Source organism: Natrix helvetica, assembly GCF_964273705.1.
Source record: "Natrix helvetica genome assembly, chromosome: 4".
Taxonomy (NCBI): domain Eukaryota; kingdom Metazoa; phylum Chordata; class Lepidosauria; order Squamata; family Natricidae; genus Natrix; species Natrix helvetica.
In genome coordinates this window covers 123,160,416-123,184,185 of record NC_138550.1, presented here as the reverse complement: position 1 = coordinate 123,184,185, position 23,770 = coordinate 123,160,416, and the positions used below count along the sequence as shown (strand labels likewise).

The 23,770-nt window shown below is 36.1% G+C and overlaps 1 protein-coding gene across 1 annotated transcript in view; it reads left to right on the top strand.

The window, feature by feature from the left end:
• CDH2 (cadherin 2) overlaps nt 1–23,770 on the top strand; it is a 155,635-nt gene that overhangs the window by 2,691 nt on the left and 129,174 nt on the right. The window contains exon 2 of the mRNA XM_081950992.1: nt 14,828–14,942. Within this exon, the coding sequence (XP_081807118.1) occupies nt 14,828–14,942 (115 nt within the window). The remainder of the gene's footprint in view (nt 1–14,827; nt 14,943–23,770) is intronic.

Sequence of the window (23,770 nt, the reverse complement as noted above, 5' to 3'; positions counted from 1 at the left end):
GTGCGTTGATGGTAAAATGTGGTGGTCTCAACTTCCCTTTGTTGAATTTATGAGCAGCTGGAAATAAAGCTTTGCACCATTATGTGAGCAAAAAGGAAATTAGGTGCATCCTCCTATAGGGATGGGGATTAGGCTGAGGAGGAAAATTGCAGAAGGTCTGAGCTTTCTAGAATAAGAGTTTAGTTATCCCAGACAGAAAATGCATGGGTGGTGCAGATTTTGGAAACTGATAATAGAGTTGTCATGGCTCATTAAATGAATGCGTGATGTGCATGGAATTGTCCTGGGCTGCCAGGGCCGTCTAGATAATAAAAGGGTCTTTTTGCAGGATTGTATCTTGTGAAGCAGATATTAGTTAATAGAAGCTGTAGGCATCTATCCGAGTTGAAGACTTCTGCATATTAGTGCTTATCCAATGTATCTGTCAAGAGGAAATGTGGTTGTTTGAGGCAGGTTTAGATTAAATAATCTTTATTTATTTGATAGCAGGACATGTGCATTTGTGTTATGTATGTGCTTGCAGGAAAGATTGGAAGTTTCCTAGGGTTTCCTTGAATTGGTGCCAGGATGCAGGATTGACACTAGTTCTTTGGTCAGTGTAAAATTTTCATCCTAGTCCAAAAGACGAAAGAAATGCAGTTCAGAGACAGATGGTACATATCCCTGGCTCTTAAGGACATTTCTGGTTGGATCATATTTTTTTAGAAAAGGTAAAGGCATTTCTCTTTGCAGTGAGCTCAAGAAAAGAGTGTTTCTGGTTGTATATATGTTACTGACTGGGCTATCTTTTGGCACTGGGTAGTGTCTGCTTTAAATATTGTGTGGCTAGGTGATTAGATACAATTGAGCCTTAATCATGGCTATGGAGCAAAACACTATTCTTCAAATATGAACTGGACATACCATTCAGTGCCTCAAGTGTGGGGAGCACTTTCTCTTGCTGCTATAATATTTATCGTTTTCTTTTGTTAATTTTTGGTAGTTTTGATGGTTTTCTCGTGCATTTAAGGTGTTTAAAACATTTAATATTAAGCATTTGGGGATTTTTCCTTTGGGTTTGTATCTCTTCAGTCTCTTTCATTTAAATGCCCCATCCTTTGAAGGACTGTCATATTCCTAGACTTAAAAATTGTTAGGATTTGAACTGTTGATCTTTCCTTTAAAGATAACTTCATATTTTTACCAATCTGCCTAGAATACTTTTTTCTTGTTATCCCTGGTATTTTTAAAGTGTTAGTACTCCAGTTTTTGGTTTGATAAAGAGACGTTGAAGTCTGAACCATGATGTTATTCCATTTTCTGTATGTTTTTTTCACCAAGACTGTTTTTAAATTAAAACAGAATATGAATTATGGACAGAGAAAGTTATATTGCTTTTATGTATAACTTAATGTCAGTGGCATGTCATGGTTGGAGAATCCAATTTCCTCCTTGTTTGGATATCCATTAAATCTGGTTAAGACTTTTCAAACACTGTGTAACAATACTAGAATTTAGGAATGAATTCAGTTTCATAAATCTAGGTTTAGAAAATAGTTTTATTTTAACAGTTGGTCTGAATTTCTAGCTTTGTTATGTAATCAGGATTGTTACAAATTAGAAATAACTTTAAATTTTTGCATTATGTATACCTTTAGGCAATAGAAAGTTTGAGTCATTGCTTCAAAACACGTGTGAGGATTCTTTAACGTGATTGCTTTTTTCTTTATTTGCAAAATATTTCCATGAGTTTTTTAAAAAATTCTAAAACGGGTGAAGTTCATAGAATGTATTTCGCAAAATTTATTATTTAGGAACTTTTCTTAAATTGATACTCCATGGACATTGAAGATGAAAGATTGGATAGAATACTCTTAGACATTTTCAATATATTGTATAAATATGAAACTTAGACAAAATGTTGCAAGAAAAATGATTTATAATATCAGTCCTTTTGAGTTTGTGGAAAAAATTAGTGCATGAGGAAAACTGCAGAATTTTTTTTTTTAATGGAGAAAGGGGGAACCGTTGATTAAAGATAACATTGTAGTAGGCATTGATAGGGAAAATATCTAAATTTCCAGTCTTTAGCAATAAATATAATTGTTTATGTTAGTCAAGTTTCTTACAACATCATAGAATAGAGAGGTATGCTAATACTGCAAAGGGAGTAGATTATTATGAAAAGAATGGATCTTAGATTTAAAAAGAATACTATCAAAGTAGAACAGATACACTTGTTTATCAAATATGTAACTGGATTTAGTGAGAGATGACTGGGTACCATTTGTTCCCTGTTCATTAACATTTTCTGTGCTGGCAACACCTTTCTTGATCTTTATCGACCCATTGCCTGAATTTGTATAATATATTTCTAATGCCTAGCTAAGACAATGGAGATTGGTGCACACTGCCAAATTAAACTTTACACTATATGGAACTGTTGCCACTATTTGTTTTTCTTATAACATAATCTATAAATTTTGTGGTGTCTTTATCTGTAGTGCAAATCCATGTCTACCTCAATCAGTGGTTAAGAACAAGTTGTTAGGGTGCATAATATGATGATGACATCCATTACATATAGTTCATATTAATCAGTAAATAAGTTTAGGACTATGTTTCAAATTAATCTTAAGATTCTGTGGTAGATTAATAGATGTGACCCTTTTATACCATTATATTTCCTTTATGTAGGTATATTTTTCATAGTTATTCTCTCTTACGTTTCAAAAACAGATTTCTTTTAAAAAAGAAGTTGTGTAATGTTACTTGTCCTCTTCCACCAAAAAAATTCTGGATAAAAAGTTCTTATTTCTTTTCTGAATAAATTTAACTGTAAGAAATGTTATGCATATTGGGAAATATCCAGGATTTGATATTTTATTGCTTGTTTTGGTACTAGTGTTAGTGATAGCTGAACGTTGAAATAAAAAAAACCTAATGTTGAGTTTGTTTGATGTCCTTCATTTTCTGTGGATGCTCAAAAGAAATCATTTTTTAAAGAAATGCTTTGTTTCCTTATTAAACAGGCAAATTTCAAATATGTAATATAGCATTAAATAGGAAACTAACACTGGGAATAATGGAATTATTCACTAATGTGAATTTCTAAATGTTACATAAATAAATTATTATAATATAGTAGATAATAATATTACAAATGCATATTTAAAGCATATTTACATTTGAAAAAAAATAATTTATTATCTAAAAATATTAGCCTTAGAGCAAGGATGTCAAACTCACGTTGTCATGACAGCATCATGTGACGTAATGAGACTTTTTTCCCTTTCGCTAAACTGGGCATGGACATGGCCAGCATGTGATGCATCCCTGCCAGGAGTTTGACAGCCCTGCCTTAGAGGTTCAGCAATAATTTGAAGAATTTTGGAATAATTTTTACTTTCTTGGCTTAAGTTTACTTTAGGAGAGAATTATTCCTTGGCTCTGTCATCCATGATGCTGTTCTATTTTGTGATGGGCTTACAACTGGATTAGCACTCTGTACCTTCAACAGAATTTTACTGCCAACAAGGAACAGGTTTTGTCCATTTTCTGCTCCACTGTCCTGTGAAACATTAAAAAAACCCTGCATTAGACGGTTATGGAATCTCCCAAATCAATTGTAACAATGGCCTGGAAGAAGTGCCTCTAGTTTCCTCTCCTACATTTGAATCACTTCCATCAAACTATCAGGATATCCATCTCTACTGTGGAGAGTCAACCTATTTAGTTCTTCTTGGAACTCCATGTCCTTCATTCTATTCATTACTACTAAACCTCTTACTCTGAAAACCTCTTATTCTGAACAAGTGAACGAAAGTTGTTAAATGAGGACTTGGAATAATACTCATCTGAAATCAATTTCTTAGTTTTACTAAGAAGGAAAGATAAATGTTTGAGGGTTATAATGAAATGTACATTTTATATTAGAATTGAAGTAAATTATCAAAAATATCTGTGATCTGTTTCAATGCTAGGCACAGCTACCTTCTATCTTGCTACAGTTAGGGGACAATGGCATATAGTTCATAGAATTCAAAGTATGTGGACAGTCAAATATGCACAAATTATATATGAGTGAATAAATTGTATGTTTTAATTAAATGACTATTAATATTTTGAATAATGTCACTTATCTATGTCAGGCAGTTCTTGCATAACATACCAGAACATTCAGTTTAAGGAAGGCATTGTTCCATCATTGTGTTTTTTATTTTATATCTAATATTGCAGGGCTGTGGATGCTTGAATATGGTTCTGAAGAAATGCTTTGCAGCTGGAATGTGCACAGCACTCTCTGCTATTCTTAAACAAGCCCCACTTTTTTTTCTGGATTCCACATGAAATTGAAAAAAGGTGCAGCTGCTTTAAGAGCTTCACGAGCTTTGGTAAATCATCTGCTTAAAGTAGCTGCATGTTGAAACCTGAAAAAAGGGCTTCCATGCAGTACGTAGTAGCTGAGTTTGCAGTCACATAGGAGCAGTTGGGTGAAATTCATTTCAAAGCAAAACAAACAGTAATCTGTAATGGGCAAATGACAAAAAGTGTCATAGTGTTGTACAAATTTGGTCTTGTTCATCTGTGTTTGGTGAAGTTGCATGTATGTTACAAGAGAGATGGCACTTGCCATTTTGATTAAAGTAGTGGATGCTTTGGACATTGTACAACATGATCCCAATTTTTTTTTATGAGAAGTCAACTGTGGAAGGATTTTAAGATTTAATAGTACAGTTTAATGTGGGCAAAGTGTTGAAAACAAAGCAATAAATTGATGTTTTCAACAGAAGCCTGCTAAGTCATTCCAAATACAGCAGAAATAAATAAGTTGTATTTCTGTCTCTTCTTTTAATATAGTAAGATAAAGGTGGGGGTTGTTTTTTTTTTTTTTTTTTTTTGCTATCTTTGCTTGCATTGATTATGATGGAAGAAAAAAAGTCTCATACATCGCTTAGCTAGATTATTCTTAAGGCCCGTCAGTGGAAAACGGAAGCATTTTAGTTCTGGTGAACCAAATTTATTTTGTTGACAGGGACATTTGGCAACTTAGCCCACTGAAGAATCTCCCAACCATGTTTATCTTTATAGCCCTTGCAGCAACTACATTTGTGGCTTATAGTGTCTTTATCTCAGGAATTCTAAAATAAACAAACATTCTATTCTGAGGACTTTTTAAAATCAGAGTTCTGTGAATTTGAAATCTAGGCTTGTATTTGCTTTTATCTAAATAAGTAAACAGAGCATATCACACATAGTTCTTCTCCAGTTGAACTGCAAGCCTTTCTTTTATTTGGTTTGAACTTCTCTGTAACTCTGTTTTGTCAAAACATTTTGTCAGAACATACAACTTAAAATTACAGAAAAGTTCAAAAGTAAAAGAAAGGCTTATAGTATTTAAATATAGCTACATGTCCATTGTACTTTTTTTAACTGAAGATTACTTTGAAGACTTAAATAGTTTTGAGACATTAGGACAGTGATGGCAAACCTATGGCCCTTGTGCCACAGGTGGCCCAGAGACTCCTCTGCTGGCACATGAGCTGTCACACCAGCTCAGCTCCACTGTGCATGTGTGCCCTTCCTGCTAGCCAGCTGATTTTTAGGGGGCAGATGGAGCACCTACTAGGCCCAAAAATGGGACCTGAGGAGTCATGCGCATGCACAGGGTGGGAGGTGTGGGGTCATGTGCTCATGGGGGAAGGGAGAAGTGCAGATTATGTTACATGTGCAGGGGGGTGACGTGCGCGCATTGCATTCACATGCACGCTTTTGGCACAACAGAGGTTAGCCATCACTGCAGTAGGAGAAATGAGAGAAGTATTTATTTAATTCAAAAAGTTCATTATTTAAAATTGCAGTAGTATGTTTAATGAGATTCAACCAGGATAATAGCTTCAGATTAGGAGATCTATCTAACTATATCTGCCTGCCTGCCTGCCTACCTGCCACAATATGACTTGAAGACCTTCAGTTCAGCTGAGATGTTTGTTCTTAATTTTAGAGGAAATTGCCATTTTGCTTAGTGACTCATTTATTATAAGGATCAGTACTATATTTGAAGTTCAAGTGATACTATTTATAATAGTTTAAAAATTGGTTAGAAAAAATATATGAGAAAATGAAAAGCATCAGAAAAAATATTTTCCTATTTTATAACATATAATTAGACAAACCAAAAATAAGCTAATATAAAAATAAGATAGAAGACTAATAATAATGTTAATCATAATATTAATGCCAGTTTCTATTTCATATTTATTTACAGCTTATTTACATAAGCTCCATAAACATACTAGGGATGCCTTTAGTCTGATGCTTAGTTTGGAAGCATACCCATCTACTCAAAAAAGATAAAGATAGATTCAATTAGTTATGGTAAAGCAGACTGAGCAGCAAAAGACTCGAGACAAGTCTGTATACTCCTTATTTGTAAATATTAAATAGAAATGCTGTTATACCTGGGAACCCTTAATAGACTGTTGCTGAGATCTGGACTGTAATGATGAGGTTTTATGCATTTGTTTATAGATAAGAAATGGGATATGGGACAGCAAGATCATTTGTTGCACTTTAAGAGGAGATGTCCATAAAATTGTTTATATTTGTTGTGAAGAAGGAGGAAATTACTTCCTTACATGTTTCTTTTTTTCTTCACTATGTTCTTAAGTTTTCTTTCTATTTTTTTCTTTTCTGACCTTATTTTTGTCTTTCATATTTTTTAGTTTGTATTTATTTATATTGTAATATTTAATAAAATTATTAGAAGTGGAGAATCATATGTTGAATATGATTCTCTAATTATCTAAGTCTTGTCTGTGGCAAAGTAAAATGTTAACCTTTCTCTTTAACAACTTTAGAGTCTTCTCAAATTTGTATGTTTTCTTTATGAGGGATTTTTCCCCCCGGAGTATATTACTTACGTGAATTCTGAAGTAAAAATTTTAATTCTAATAGTCTGATATATGATTAGAATAGGCCAGCAATATCAAACTTGAAGCCCACAGGCCAGATGCATCATATGCATGCCACGCCCACCCCAGCTCCACAAAGAGAAAAAAATGTCGTGAAACGTCACATGGCGGTAATGTGACGCTGCGAGTTTGACACCTCTGCAATTGGGCTAAACCCAATGAATTTGACCACTGCAAAGAGTCTTGAGTGATTATACTTTACCAGTTCAGCTTACAAACAATTTGAGCATGAGAGATATTGATAATTAGTTATCTCTATCCCAAATCTATTTGTTAAGATAGCAGAATAAGATAGCAGAATTGTTAAAGACCAATTGTTGAGATTTCTTTCTTTACAAATGTCTTAAAACTTCTAAATACTGTACAGATACTAAAAATAATACAGATTCTGTCTACAGGCTTTTTGCGTAAGATAAAACTAACACCCAAGATCTTCAGTGTTGAAAATGGATATTATGTGAATTGTTAAATTCATTGTTTGGTTCCAATCATTGTTCAATGGGCTTTGCCCTAATTACTTCTCCTACAGTTTTTTTTAAAATGTCTTGATTAGTAAGAACTTAAATAGCTCTTGTCATGATCAGCTCATGAAGGTAAAGAAACCAAAAGTTTTCTAAGGATTTTATGCAGTTTAAAAGATTAATGAGAGTGTTTATATAATACACTTCAATACTTTATTAGAAGATTGGGTGTTCTTTTTTAAAAAAAAAACTCATGCAGAGAAACATTTCTTCCCAAATTTCAATTTTTTTAAAAATAAAAATTGCAGTTTCTTCTATTTTTAAAAGTTTTTGTGATCTGAAGATTTTTGGAGTAGCTTCATGTTAGTGAAAATAAATGAAGTTATAATGTACTTAATGTAGAATGAAACATCAGAAGCATGATCTTTCTTTTACACTGGTAGACATGAGCCATGATCAATTACCAGAATTGTTCTTTAGTAAATTGATATTATAAACTATATTTCAGGGAGTGGATTCTCCCATCTCCTTTCTCATTGTTTGAGCTTCATTCTGCTTGTTTTATGTTCTGTGCACCTTAGCTTTCTTTCTCTGCCTTCTGTTATAAACTAGAGGAATTTCGCCGGGCTGATGCTTTGGTAATATAATTTGAAAATATTGTATGTTTTTTAAGGAGTACTGTATGTTTTCCTTCTGTATCTTTAACAATAAAGTTAGAAAGTTTGTGGGGTTGGGTTTTCCAGTCAATATATTTTTCTGACAGAAGAAATACAATAAAAGGCATCAGATAAATTAGTTTTACTCTGTCAACCAACCAACCAACCAAAAAAGAAGGATGGATATTGCAGTTCAGCACAGTTTATATTCTACCCATTGGAAAAAACTTTCTATGAAGTTGTCAATTATTGTTTGAAAGGCATTATGGTATTACATTTTAAACATAAAGCAGCTGTAAATCATAAAATAATGTATACTCATGTAAGAAAAAGAGGGTAGGCCTGGGAAGGATGTATTATTTAAATGGATTTTCCGCAGCCTTACACTTTAATCTTTCTGAGCTGATGAGGTGCTTATTTAGAATTTTTAGACGTCTATGTGTACTTTCATGAAATATCTGCCATGGTATATGGCCAGTCCCAGAATAGCTATATACTAGGAGGCAAATTAAGTACTGGATTGCAGCCCACTATCATTTTATTTTCTATAGAAGAATCTCAGATTGATGAGGAACTGAAAGAGATTTTTAGAAAAAGAGACTATGCTTTTGCAGTGAGTACTTTGTAGCATTCCAACTTCCTGTTCATTTTATTTTAATTAAAGGTCTCTAAAAATAGGTAAGGCAAGGAGGGAAATAAGCACTCAAGGATTGTATTTGAGGGTACATTATCAGCCTGAGATGACATTGGAGATTCAGCTTCTTTTAATGATGTCAACAATTTTATACAAGTATCTTTTGTGTTATTAATCAGGCAGTAATACGATGAGAATTAGAAAGGTGGTTATTGGACCTGTGGTTGTTACAGAACTGCAAATTAGGTTGTAGAATTCTTTGGATTTATTTCCAAAAATGCAACATCTTTTCCCAGGATCACATTGGAATTCCGTGTGCACAAAAATTTGTATAGATTAAACAACAAAATTCAATAATGTGCACATGATAATCCCTACCACAGGGGTTCTCAGGCCTATTGCAGCTTCCCAGTTACATTAATTTACATAAGCAATTAGCATATACACGGGCAGCATAGCCTTCATGTGATTAGGATTATGTCTATTCCTGTTTCCAGCACTCATGTAAAGTTCGCTTTCTGTGAGAATGATGTGAAAAAGGATAATAAGCAGTTTGAAAAGGCATCTTGAAAAAAGCCAAGGTCTTTTATTCGTTTTTCCAGCCTAAATGGTTTAGGCTTAGTAGTAAAATAAAGAGACACTTGCTGAGTGAATTGGTATTTTGGATCTATAACTTTATGAGAGTAAATCTGAAGTTTCTGTTGACCATACTAACCATAGTTTTAAGCCTGTGAACTATATAGATCAAAACATAATACTTTATATTTGCGGAATTTATCTAAGTGGTTTTCATGGATATTTCACACTAGTTTTTCAACAATCTGTTGTAAGAATGATTTTTAAATTCTTCATGCGGATCTACCGAGAAATACCAGTTAAAAATCTAGACAATTTGTAATAAAAATCACTGTATTTATTTATAGTTCTGACAGCCATGATCTATCTATCAAGAGCATTTTTGTTTATAGTAATCAGACATGGCAGTAATGTTAGCAGTTGATCTAGCAAATTTGGATTTGTGTGAAGGAAAGTCTGATTCCTATAAATGCTCTACGGGTTTAATGAACTGTCATGTTTTATGATAATACCTTATATAACAATATTATAGCCAGAATGCCAATCAAAATGTTGAAACACAATAGCCATAGACATCAAAAGAACCAAGATTATGATTGTGACAATGCAGTTGCAGATCCTTTTCATTATACTCATGTGTCATATTGGCATATGTATAAAAGCTTTCATTGCATTGCCTCAACCTTCAACTTGCCCTTTATGACTTCCTTCAACAAATGTCAATTTTTAAAATAATATTTTATTGCCACTTACAGTGGGGCAAAAAAGTAGTCAACCACCAATTGTGCAAGTTCTCCCACTTAAAAAGATGAGAGAGGCCTGTAATTGGCATCATAGGTAGACCTCAACTGTGAGAGACAAAATGTAAAAAAAAAGACCAAACAATCACATTGGCTGATTTGGAAATAATTTATTTGCAAATTATGCTGGAAAATAAGTATTTGGTCAGTATCAAAAGTTCATCTCAATATTTCGTTATATATCCTTTGTTGGCAATGACAGAGGTCAAACGTTTTCTGTAAGTCTTCACAAGGTTGGCACACACTGTTGCTGGTATGTTGGCCCATTCCTCCATGCAGATCTCCTCTAAAGCAGTGATGTTTTGGGGCTGTCGCTGGGCAACACGGACTTTCAACTCCCTCCAAAGGTTTTCTATGGGGTTGAGATCTGGAGACTGGCTAGGCCACTCCAGGACCTTCTTACGAAGCCACTCCTTCATTGCCCGGGCAGTATGTTTGGAATCATTGTCATGTTAAAAGGCCCAGCCACGTTTCATCTTCAATGCCCTTGCTGATGGAAGGAGGTTTGCACTCAAAATCTCACAATACATGGCCCCATTCATTCTGTCCTGTACACAGATCAGTCGTCCTAGTCCCTTTGCAGAAAAACAGCCCCAAAGCATGATGTTGCCACCCCCGTGCTTCACAGTAGGTATGGTGTTCTTTGGATGCAACTCAGCATTCTCTCTCCTCCAAACACGACGAGTTGTGTTTCTACCAAACAGTTCTATTTTGGTTTCATCTGACCATATGACATTCTCCCAATCCTCTTCTGGATCATTCAAATGCTCTCTAGCAAACTTCAGATGGGCCCGGACATGGACTGACTTAAGCAGGGGGACACGTCTGGCACTGCAGGATCTGAGTCCCTGGCAGTGTAGTGTGTTACTGATGGTAGCCTTTGTTACGTTGGTCCCAGCTCTCTGCAGGTCATTCACTAGGTCCCCCCGTGTGATCCTGGGATTTTTGCTCACCGTTCTTGGGATCATTTTGAGCCCACGGGGAGCCCCAGATCGAGGGAGATTATCAGTGGTCTTGTATGTCTTCCATTTTCTAATTATTGCTCCCACAATTGATTTGTTCACACCAAGCTGCTTGCCTATTGCAGGTTCAGTCTTCCCAGCCTGGTGCAGGTCTACAATTTTGTTTCTGGTGTCCTTTGACAGCTCTTTGGTCTTCACCATAGTGGAGTTTGGAGTGTGACTGTTTGAGGTTGTGGACAGGTGTCTTTTATACTGATAACAAGTTCGAACGGGTGCCATTGATACAGGTAATGAGTGCAGGACAGAGGAGCCTCCTAAAGAAGAAGGTACAGGTCTGTGAGAGCGAGAAATCTTGCTTGTTTGTAGGTGACCAAATACTTATTTTCCACCATAATTTGCAAATAAATTATTTCCAAATCAGCCAATGTGATTGTTTGGTCTTTTTTTTTTACATTTTGTCTCTCACAGTTGAGGTCTACCTATGATGCCAATTACAGGCCTCTCTCATCTTTTTAAGTGGGAGAACTTGCACAATTGGTGGTTGACTAAATACTTTTTTGCCCCACTGTACCTGTGCAGTGTTGGGTCCACTAAGATGTTTTCCATTATATTATTCAAAGAACTGATGCTTTTCCATCATTTTTACCAGTTTGAGTAGGATTGTAGTGTGGTGTGAATTTTAGAGCCATATAGGCAAAGGTTGCCCTCGCACATATGTGCTAGTCATTCCCAACTCTAGGGGGTGGTACTCATCTCTGTTTCAAAGCCAAAGTGACAGCACTGTCCAAAGACGTCTCAATGGTCATATAGCCGTCATAACTAAATGCCGAAGGTGCATGGAACGCTGTTACCTTCCCATCAAAGTGGTCCTTATTTTTCTACTTGCATTTTTACATGCTTTCGAACTGCTAGGATGGCAGAAGCTAGGACAAGTAATAGGAGCTTACTCCATTACACGGTACTAGGGATTCGAACCACCAACCTTTCTGATTGATAAGCTCAGCATCTTATCCACTGAGCCAGCATATTAGAACCATATATAAAGACATATTTCATTAGCTGTTTCATTAGTTATCTGGTGATACCTCAGCAGCAAAAAAAATGATTGATTTTTCAAGGCTCTCTTAGATCATAATTCCTGACATATTGGTGACAGCAATACCTATAGCCTATAGTGGGGATGGCGAACTGTGGCACGCGGAGCCATTTGTCAGGGTATGCAAGGTGTTGCCCTGTCAGCTGGCCAGCACGCATGTGTCCGCTGGCCAGCTAAGTTCAGCCTTTTTTTAATCCATTTTTCGCTCTCCCCAGGCTCCAGAGGCTTTATAGGAGCCTATGGAAGGTGAAAACAGCCGCCCCCCGGAGGCCCTTCTAAGGCTTCCAGGAGCTTCCCTGAAGCCTCCGGACTGCAAAAAACCGGCCCAACGGGCAAACCGGAACTTCCCGTTCCCAAACTTCCAGTTTGCCCTTACGGCTGTTTTTTTGCACCCTGGAGACTTCAGGGAAGCTCCTGAAGCCTCTGGAGGGCCTCCGGGGGGGGGAGAGGCTGTTTTCACCCTCCCCAGGCTCCTATAAAGCCTGTGGAGCCTGGGGAGGCGAAAAAAGCATGCAAAAAATGGGGGGGGGGAGCGCCGGACATGCACGCATGTGTGCTGGGGGGTCACATATTGCATTATGGGTGCGGCACGCCTGCGCACAACCCCCCTGCCAGGTCAAAAAAAGGCACACGAGCCAAAAAAGGTTTGCCATGGCTGGCCTATAGAAAGAGATTGTTTTAATAGATCTCAGTACCTAAGCTTAATATGTTTTAGTTACAATATTGAGAAATAATTAAACTAGATAAGCCACAAATAAAATGTGTTGCTTATCTAGTTTGTGTAAGAGTTCACTTCTACATGGAGCATATTAACATATCCCTACAACATTCAGAAAGAGTAGCTTTTGATGCAAACTACATGATCAGCTGCTATGTACACACACCAGTGACTCACCATGAAGTAATAAAGAAAAGCTAGTTTGGTTTTTCTGTGAAAGGTATAATGCTTATATTAAATTCAAGTCAACTACTCCTAGAAGGCTAAAAGAGGCTTTACTATTCTTTGAAGAAAAAGCAAAAACAAAGCAGAGCTTTACATGCAGGAAAGAATGAGACAGTTTTCTTGCATGGAATGGCAGGAAGCAGTTTTAGGATTGGCAGTAGGCCATAACTTACTGATTGAATTAAATTCTCTCATTCCTCTTGTGTTTGTGGCTAAGGAATGTTGACAATTGACTAATTTGGGGAAGAGACTACTCTCTTTGCTTCTGGAGGAAAAAAAAAAGAAAGGTTGCAAATGAAAATATTAAAAATCTATGTTCCAAAGTTTTTATTTCATTGCATATTCTTCTTTAGTATATAGGAGTTGTTTAGTATAAATGGTGTGCTGGACAGATTGACCGATTCCCATGCATTTTATGCTCTTGTTTAAACTCTTGTTCATCACACAGCTGCCCACTTATTTTTTTCTGAAGAAGTTCAAAAGATAGCAACAATCTCCATGTGTAGTTTAAAAGCTAATGGATTGTGATCTGCATTTTGGCCTGAAATATTTCCGGTGCTTCTATTTCTGGGTGGTAATCCTATTTGTTCCTTCTCCCCACTTCCTTTTAAGAAATAACCTCAATACTCCCGTTACTTGTCCCAGCTTCTGTCAGCCTAGCAGTTCGAAAGCATGTAAAAATGCAAGTAGAAAAATAGGAACCACCTTTGGTGGGAAGGTAACAGCGTTCCATACGCCTTCGGCCTTTAGTCATGCTGGCCACATGACCACAGAGACATCTTCGGACAGCACTGGCTCTTTGGCTTTGAAACGGAAATGAGCACTGCCCTCTAGAGACGGGAACGACTAGCACATATGTGCGAGGGCAACCTTAACTTTTGCCGTACTTAATTTTATAATATGGGAATCATTTGCCACTTATATTTTGCTTGGTACTGCTGTTTGCCATGAGATATACAGGCACCTAAGATGGAAACAGATGTTAATTTTCCCTTAATGAAAGAAACATCAATCTCTCATGTATGGCTTATTAATTAAAACCAAACTTGTGAGGTAAACTTCTTGATTCATGAATAAATACTCTCCCCCCAATATAAAAAGAATAATATTTCAATTCAGCCTAATTAACTAAGGGAAATGTAAAACAGCTTTTTTTTTATTCTGGTAACACAGATATTTTATTTAGTCTTCCTTTATTACGAAAAATGTTTTATGAGACATGAGACACAACATGCTTTCTTAATGACATACTTGACTTTGGATAGACAAACAAATTATATTTCTGTGTTTTTGTAGATAAAGGCTAAGTTGAAACAATAGGGTCAAAAATGTATTGATGTTCTTAGTGATCATCCTTTTAATTGTTGTTAGAGCTCACAAATGTATCATAATCAGTATTGAACAAACTTCATTTTGTATAAGATTTAGTTCTACTTAATAAATATGATTGTCCTCTCCCATAACTCTTATTTCAAACTAAATGACTGTTTTAGTTCAAGCATTCAGTGGATTAACAAACCCAAGTTTGCATATTATTTAGATCTTGCTGGACAAGAGGGATTTGTTCCTTCCATTCCAGTTATCAGAAAGATTAACCCTTTGTCCCTGGAATTCTAATTGCAGCCATTTGGAAACAAAGAAGCTGTTTGTACAAGATAGTAGCAAAATCAAGGTTCATGCCAAGTTGAATGTTTCTCAGTTGAATGGATTTGCAAAGTATTACATAAATTTTGTCTCGCATTTCAGGCACCTATAAAGGCAACTTGTGAAGAAGGCACATTATGCAAGACTGGATTTCCTGAAGACATTTACAATGCAATCATATCCAAGGGAGTAAACGAAGGACAGCCTCTTCTGAATGGTATTGTTGAACATAAAACCTAGTTTCTTATTCTGTTTTGTACATGCTGCTTGATTCCTCTCTAAATTTTGGATTTGATGTAATAGATGGCGCTTTACAAATGGTAGATCCTAAGAATAACTTATATCTTGTATATTGACATAACTTTGAACTTTGAAACCAGTACCTACATTAGTTTATTTTTTTGTATTTTTTGTACTTTGCAGAGATGACTAGAGCGGTTTATTAGAATATCTCTGGGGTAAATCACTAGATATAATGTTTTTGTTTAATAAGTATTAGTATCAAGGTCTGTAACTTTCCTGAAGTTACTTATTTATCAGTGAAGAATACATATTATGTTTCAAAATAAGTTCCACTACTATATCAGAAACTGATTTGCTTGCCATGTGGCAGACAGAACATCCATGGAAAGTTAAGACAGTGTAATATATATTCCTTCTGCTTTGTATGCCTTTTTTCTAGAGTAGATATTTTGTGAATTTTGAAAGCTTTTTGTGAATTGTATGCTGACTGCTTTTACATATGGTAGACAAATTCTATATTTGAATTTAAAATACTGCTTCCAGAGAAACAATGTCTTCAGTACTTCACCCCCCTTCCCCCACATAATTTTAAACCTTGAACTTAACTTTTTCATGTTTTGGCTGAAAAAGGTTTGCAGAAGTAATGTAACATTTATTGTTGTCGTATAGTTTACAAAAGTTACAGATTCAAGATGTAATTATATACATATCCTTTTAAAAACAAAATAAGTATTGTTTGCTCTTTTTCTAAATGCAGGCAAGGATGAGAATGCAAATATGAATTTGTAGAAAGACACAAGCAATCATAACATTCTCCATTCAGAAATTCTCAAAATTTAAATTGGTATCTTATTTATTTCTTTAATTTGGGGAACAGTATTCAAATTCAGTCATTTCTCTGCTTTGCTTTCTGCACTGACTTAATAGTCCTGGAGAAGTTAAAAGTTTGTATAATATTTTACAATTTAAATTAGTATAATAAAGGAATTGTTGCAATATCAGTGTTGGTATACTTGTGGTTAATATAATTATTTCCTCTTTTATTGAAAATATATTTGTTCATTTTCCAAATTGGGTTTGCAGGATGGTCCATTAGTCATGTCCAATTGGCCTTGAGACTGGATTGAAGCTGAAGCCACGTCTCTGAGCCCCTCCTTCCAGACTCTAGTTTCAATCCAGTCGGGCTTGTGATGAGACTAAAAAATTTGGACTCCTGATTTAATCTTTCCCATCCTGGACCCTCCTTGATCCATCTATGCTTCCTGAAAGTTGAAGCCCTTCCTCCACCTCATGTAAGTCCCTGGCGGTGGCTACGGCTTTTCCAGCTGCCTGGGGGTTGGAAATAAAGGGCTCAGAGGCTACGGAGGCTTGGGCAGCGTTCCGGCAGCCATTATTAAGCCGGACACTATGTGGAGCTTTAAACTGCAATTCCAAGCCGGTGACCATGTGGAGGCTTGCAAATTGCAGCGCAGAGGGCCTTGGGTTTCCAGCCCGACAGCCCCGTCGTTCCTGCAGACGCAGTGGAAGCCAAGAGAGAGACCAGGGAAGCGCGGAGAAGAGCACGAAGCCTCTCTGAGCCCCGTGGAGCCACGGAAGCGGCTGGGAGAGACGCGCAGCTGTTTTTACCGTCCCAGACTTAGCAGAAGCCCCAAAGTGCGCCGACCGTGGCATTTTGCATCGGGGCATGCTGCAGGAGGGATCGAAGACATCTTCCTGATTGCTGGCTGTGGTGGAGGTGCAGGACAATCATCGGAAACACGAGGGCCATGAGTAACTGCACACGTGGCCAAGATGGCGGAGGGAGCTGGGAGGCTCCCATCTCCACCCATGTCCCCTGGGGAGGGGGCTTTATCCCAGCAGCGGCCTACTGCCTACTCCAGGAGTCTAAGGCTTCAGCTGCCTCTCGTCCTGAGGCGTGCCCACCTGTCCCAGAGGGTAATCAGGACCATTGTGGCCTCCCACAGACAGTCAATCAATAGGATATACGACTCCACCTGGGCGACCTTTGTAACTTAGTGTTGGTCTTTTCACTCGAACCGTCCAGGGCCTCGGTTCCTCAGGTCCTGGAATTCATCCAAGACTGCTTGGATATGAGACGGCTTGTCTCTTGCCATGACTAAGAGGAAGTTTGCAGCCCTAGCCACAGTGATCCAAGGTGAGGGCTGAACTCCGCTAACCCAGCTACCCTTAGTTAGGAGGTTCTTCAAGGGGGCGGCTCACCTACAGCCCTCCCCACCTCTCCATAGGTTTCGCACGGTGCTGCGGGCCCTTATGACCGAGTCTTTTGAACCATTAGGGACTGTCAGCAGGAAGCTTCTCAAGTGTAAGGTTGTGTTCCTGATAGCGGTCACTTCGGCTAGGCGTGTGTCTGAGCTGGGAGCCCTCTCTTCCAGGCACGATCTGTGTGTGTTCTACAGTAACAGAGTCGTGCTTCGCCTTGACACGGCGTTCCTGCCCAAGGTTAATTCGGGTTTTCACCGCTCGCAGGAGGTCATGTTACCTGATTTCTGCCCGGCCCCGACCAGGGAGCAGGAACACCAGTGGCACAGCTTAAATGTGAGGCGGGCCTTACGAATCTACCTGAGGCATACAGCTGAATTCTGTAGTTCTGAAGCCCTGTTTGTATCGTTCCAACCTTCATCCCTAGGGAAGAGAGTCTCTCCCTCCACCATTAGCCATTGGATTTGGTTGGCTATTGCCCTCGCCTATGAGGCACAGAGCCTACCGGTGCCGATCAATATCATGGCACACTCTACAAGGAGCGCGGCCACATCTGCAGCCTGGGCCATTCAGGCATCCTTAGAGGATATCTGCAGGGCGGTGGCATGGGCCTCCCCGTTGCTGTTTATCCAACACTACAGGTTAGACTCCTTTGCGTCCACGGATGCGGAGTTGGGTCGTCGGGTTTTGCAGCAGGTTCTGTCCGGTCAGTAAATGCCCACCCTATGGGACGGTAACTTTGGTAGGTCCTATCAATGGACCATCCTGCAAACCCACTCTGGAAAACGACAGTTGGTCTTACCTGAACTGTGATTTTCAGAGTTGTTTGCAGGATGGTCCAGTTCCCACCCTAGTTAGGTGGACAGCATTGTGGGTGGAGGTGTCTCCTTTGTGACTTGTTTTCAGGATCTCGGGAGCACACGTTGCATTGAAACTGGAGTCTGAAAGGAGGAGCTCAGGCGTGCTTCAGCTTCAATCCAGTCTTGAGGCCAATTGGACATGACTATACCATCACTGGACCACCCTGCAAACAACTCTGAAAATCACAGTTCAGGTAAGACCAACTGCCATTCTTTGTGTTAAATAATATACGTATTTATTTGCGCATTTCTGTATATTTGGCTACAATTTTAGTTATTAGTACAGGTTCTTGGCACATAAAAGCATATTTTATGTTTTATAATTGTGAATGACATTGAAATTACTTTGTAGCTAATTTAAAAATTACACTGCTGATCAGGAAGATTGGCTTCAGCAAGTCACAAATTTATGTTAAAAAAACTAACTAACTGGATTTATTCCATTATTTCACTCCAAAATAAATATAGTTGCATTGATAAAGAATTAAATAAATCAGAAAGATTTTAAATGAGACTACAAATCAGATTGATCCTTAAAATAAAAGCTGTCTTTGTGCTTAAGACTATTTTGCTCAACAGAATTTTCTTGCAATTGTGTTTTTAATATTTTATAACAGTAATTGATTCACAAATCAATTTTAAGTTATTAAAAACCTGACTTAATAAAGTACTTCTGTGTTTTAAACAGCAAGAATATTTCATATATTTTGTTTAGGACTTGAGTCATTTTTGAAAATAATGACAGAATATTCTGCAAAAACGCAAACTAATAGCTTTGTTTTATTGTGTGATTTTTGTGTATAAACAAAATAAGTATAAATAAACAATATAATATTCTTAAACCAATTCTATATTGAGGTCATAAAAATTCCTCATATTATCTAGGATAGGAATTCCTAACAGGTTTAAACAGAATGTTCATGACTGTTTTTTTTTAAAATACTAAAAAAAAGTATTTAAATATACTTTTAAATAAAAATATTCAAATAAATATTTTATTTATTTTCCCTCTATATTTTCCCTCTATAAAGTAAAAACTAAAAGCAAAACTTTTCACTTTTAAATGTTTATACTCCGGATTTTTTTTTAACATCCACCTTTTTGTAAGTAATTTGTGGCCTTAAAACAAAGCATCACATTTTATCTATGTTTTCTTCCTCAACTTCTAGTAGTGATTATTGAAGAAGAAAACATTCGGAAATAACAGAAGCTAAATGAATTGAACATATGTAAAGAATAAAATCTTTGAGGAATTATTATCTTTGTTATATATCATTTAAAAATGATAAAAAATAGTCCCAATTAATTGATCCATATAATAGATGGTAAAAAGGGATTTTCCTGCCCCACTTCTATCCATAGCAGACTCCTTTCAGCTCACTCATCCTTAAGAGAGAAGAGGAAGGCACCAAAAAATTAGATTAAGATTAATATAATTTAATTAGATTAAATTAAGTTTTTCTGGAACAATTACAAATATTTGGATACTTGAATGTTAGTTTATCAGAGACAAAAATGAAAAAAGTCAAAGTTTAAAAAATATATTTTATGACACTGCAAGCCATAGTTTATGACACCTTTTCATCATATGTCATTACCAGAAGTGGCTTCCTACTAGTTCAGACTAGTTCGGCCAAATAGGTAATAACTCAGTGGCCCATACCTCCGAACCAGTTCTATCGGCAGCGCCATAAGCACCACCATCTTGTTTTTTACTTATGCGCATACATGTGTAGCATGCATCAAGTATGCACACAGAGCGCGCACTTGCCCAAAGTGCATCTCTGAGTGAACCGGCAATAAAATAAACTGGAACACACCCTTAGTCATTACGATTAAGTACAGTTGAAAATTCAGGTACGACCCTAGTTTGTAGTGAAGAAAAAAGTTCATTGCCTGGCTATAGATGGGAAGTAAACGAAACTGTGGCTTAGTTATTAAATTGTGGCTTAGAAATATGTTCTTATATATAAAGTGTATGCTTTGGATTTTAATCAGACATAAAACATAAATGTGCAATTCAGTCTGATCATGAACAATAATAAACATTATTCACATACTAATTATTAAATGAGACACTGGCTTAAACTATATTGAAAGTGAAATAATTCTTTGTTTTCTTTGATATCCATGCTCCAAAAATAAGTAGTTCTGGAATTTTCAAGGCTTTCACATACATTTATTTTCAAGTACTGTAAAGTAATACAATCCTGAATTTAGTATACTATCACCCCTTCCTTCAAAATCTCCGTTTCCAATTTTAAAAGTAAATGATTTGACGAAAACATCAGACATATTTTCAGGTAAGTACCATTAGCAGTTGACAGATTGATTGTGCTCTGCTTTTATTTAATGCCTAATTTTTAATAGCCTCTTCTACCATATGCTGAAATATATTGGAACTTCAGTTCCCAAGAATTCTTAACAAATATGGAAGCTACAAATATCTGAAGAGCATTAGATTGCATTTTCCCCCATTAATTATGGCTTCAGATATACATTAAGATCTGATTGCTAAAAATAAAAGTATGATCTATTTCTCATTCATTACTACAAACTAGCTTGAAGTAATCAGTTCAGTAAGTTTCTTGACCTGATGCATATTTTCAGTGAGAGAGGAAGGTGTATAAATTAATTAAATTTAAAATTAATTAATTAAATAAATACAAATGGCTAGCACTTTACTTATTACATATGAGGCAACCACTACATTCACTATTTGATATATTCAAAAAAATTGTTTAAAAGCAGCTTATATTTTGTTTCAGAATGAATAACACTATGGATTAATAGGCATTACTAAAAAAAATTGTGGGGCATCCTTTTTTTTCCTCCCAGAGTAACTTCTTAGACAAATTATTTTAATGGTTAATTTTCATAAGAGCACCGATATGGTTGAAAGCACTTCATTTGCTGGTTTAATAAATTTACAAGACATCATTGGATGGCTTTGACTTAAAATTTAATTATACTGTCATTTTGAAGTACTATTTCTAAAGTCCAATTTCTGGTTATTAAACTAGATGCATGTGACAATGGAAGTTAAGTGTACCTTGCCGAAAGCCAAAATGTGGGGGAGGGAAAGAATTCTGAACGTTTTGCTTGACGCAAAATTTTGTAAATTCATTTAAGTTTTTGGGGCTCGTTCAGATTTAAATTAATGGAATATTTAAATTTTGCACTTTAATTATGTATTTTCTATAGAGGTTGATGCAGTTTAAGAACTAAACTATTTTGGTGAAAAGGTGGAGATTTTATTCTCTTAGCTGTGAAATACAGAGAAAAGACAGATAAATTAGCTAAACTTTTTTTCCATGTTTCTTTTGCTATCGAAATTTAGGAAAAACAATTTCTGCACATTGTTTCTCTTCAAAGTATAAAATTTATCTTTAAAAAGAATTCTGGTAGAAAAAAATTCTATATCTTCTTCTGAATGTCTTCTCATATTCCTGCCTTCCCCTATGACCCTTGGCATTGTTACACTTTTATTAGCAGATGCTGTATCTATTTCAAATTCAGTTTGTTGGAAGTTATATTGTGTCACTTGCAATAGGGGGGAAATGTGCATTTTATTTATTTTTTCCCATTAGTATTTTTTGAAACTTATTGATTATATCTAAACTCATGTGTATTTTTTAAAAAAGTATTACTGTAACATTTTTTCTAATTCAGTAGCCTTAATATCTTTATAAATTACAATTTTTTACTTATTATTTTTAGAGAAGGGACATTCATTTTAATTTTTCAAAATCAAACTAACTCTGTATTGTTTTAATGTTATAAGACAAATTAAATTTTACATTAGGCCTGCCCATTTAATAACAAAAGAAAATTCAAATGTGGTTTATGTATATTGGATAATTTGGACTAATATTTTGTTGCATTTTTCACTATTATATGAATTCTTTGCCAATTTTTCCAAATGCACAGTTTTTATATGCATTTTCCCTAAAATATGCATTAATATCCATTTATTTTAAAAATGCAAACTGTATGCAAAATTCAGAGGAAAATGATTTTTTTCTGTTTCTGTATTTATGTTTTTTTATATCTGTAATTACTTTCATTTTCCTTTTACTGCCTGTATTTTAACTTCTTTTAATAGTGCATTCTACGAAAATAGTGAGGTTTTTTTAGACCAAATGGGTAATATCAAAAGCTATTTCTTTTTTGGCTAATGCCAACTGGGTTTTGATCAGCCAAATGCTTAAGATGTTGGCAGAAGAAAAGCGATTAACAATATTATTCTCAAATGAATATTTCTAGGTTATTTTCTAGAATAAAAAAACTTTACAAAATGACTTTAATATAAGACTCATATACATGGGACAGTTTTAGTGGAACAGGCATCCAGATTGACAGGTTTAAAAAAAATTGGACCAATTCAAGGAGGTCATGTGTATCATGGCTCTTAGTCTTGATGGCATTGTGACTGCTTCTGAAGACCATCTGCTGAAAGACTATTGGATTTTCTTGTGTAGTTGTTTGGCCACTGGGATATGAGCCAGGAGTCTGACCCAGCAGATTACTGCTTATGGTCTTCCATCAGAAAAGTGCTCATAAGATTGGAGATTTGTGATATTAGCAATAGCACTTAGACTTATATACCGCTTCATACTGCTTTACAGCCCTCTCTAAGTATTTACAGAGTCAGCATATTGCCCCCAACAATCTGGGTCCTCATTTTACCAATCTCGGAAAGATAGAAGGCTGAGTCAACCTTTAGCCTAATGAGATTCGATCTGCCGAACTGCTGGCAGCCTGTGATCAGCCGAAGTAGCCTGCAGTACTGCATTCTAACCTGTGCCACCACGGCTCATATCATATATTAATGTGTTGGTTTTCTAAAAGGAATGAATGTACCGTGCACTACAAAAACCATTGGTACCTGACTAACATAGAATAATAAAAGTTGAAGGTCAAGAAATGTCTTAATCAGCAACAAACGTGTTTCTAGTTGGACTGTGAAAGCCATTAGGCCAGCTCACTAGCAGTCATAACAGGATTTGTGCACATATGTTCAAGTGTTCAATCACACCTAGCTTTTGAAAGGAGATGACATAAAGACACTTTGAAAAGTGGGATATAAATGACAGTGTCTCTAAAAGTTTCTGTGGAGTCCTAACATTCAGTCAGAATTGTTTGTCTGAATATTACCAGCTGTCCATCTTTATATAAATAAAAGTATTGAACATAATAATAAGGAATTATTTGTTAATTATTTGTTTTGAATGACACTTTAAAAAAAGCATTTAGCTTCTCTAGTGGTCACAAAATATATTTTTTCCTAACTATACTAGCAAAATAAACATTATCCAATATTCTTTATACTACTTGTCTCCTTGCTTTTTATTTATAGACATAAATCCACATTTCAGCAACACATGATGAGAGCTGTGGAGAAATGTCTGGGCAGGTTTTATAGATGGCTTTAGCAGGGAGAGAAAGGCAGATGAAAGCCAAGAGGAAACATATTGTCTAAAGTAGGCAGATATCTGTTTTCTAGTTGCAGCTTACTATTAACAAATGTGAGCACAGCAGGAGATAGAGGAGGAAGTGCCGTTAAGTGATGCATTAATGTCCTTTCTAAAGGAATGGAGCTTAGATGCAACATAGATAGGGTATGGAATCAAAAAACACCCACACTAACAAAGTAGTGTGTATAGAGGAAAATGGTTAGTATAAATTATGGGCCTGGATGCCTGTTTTGAGGAGTCTTATG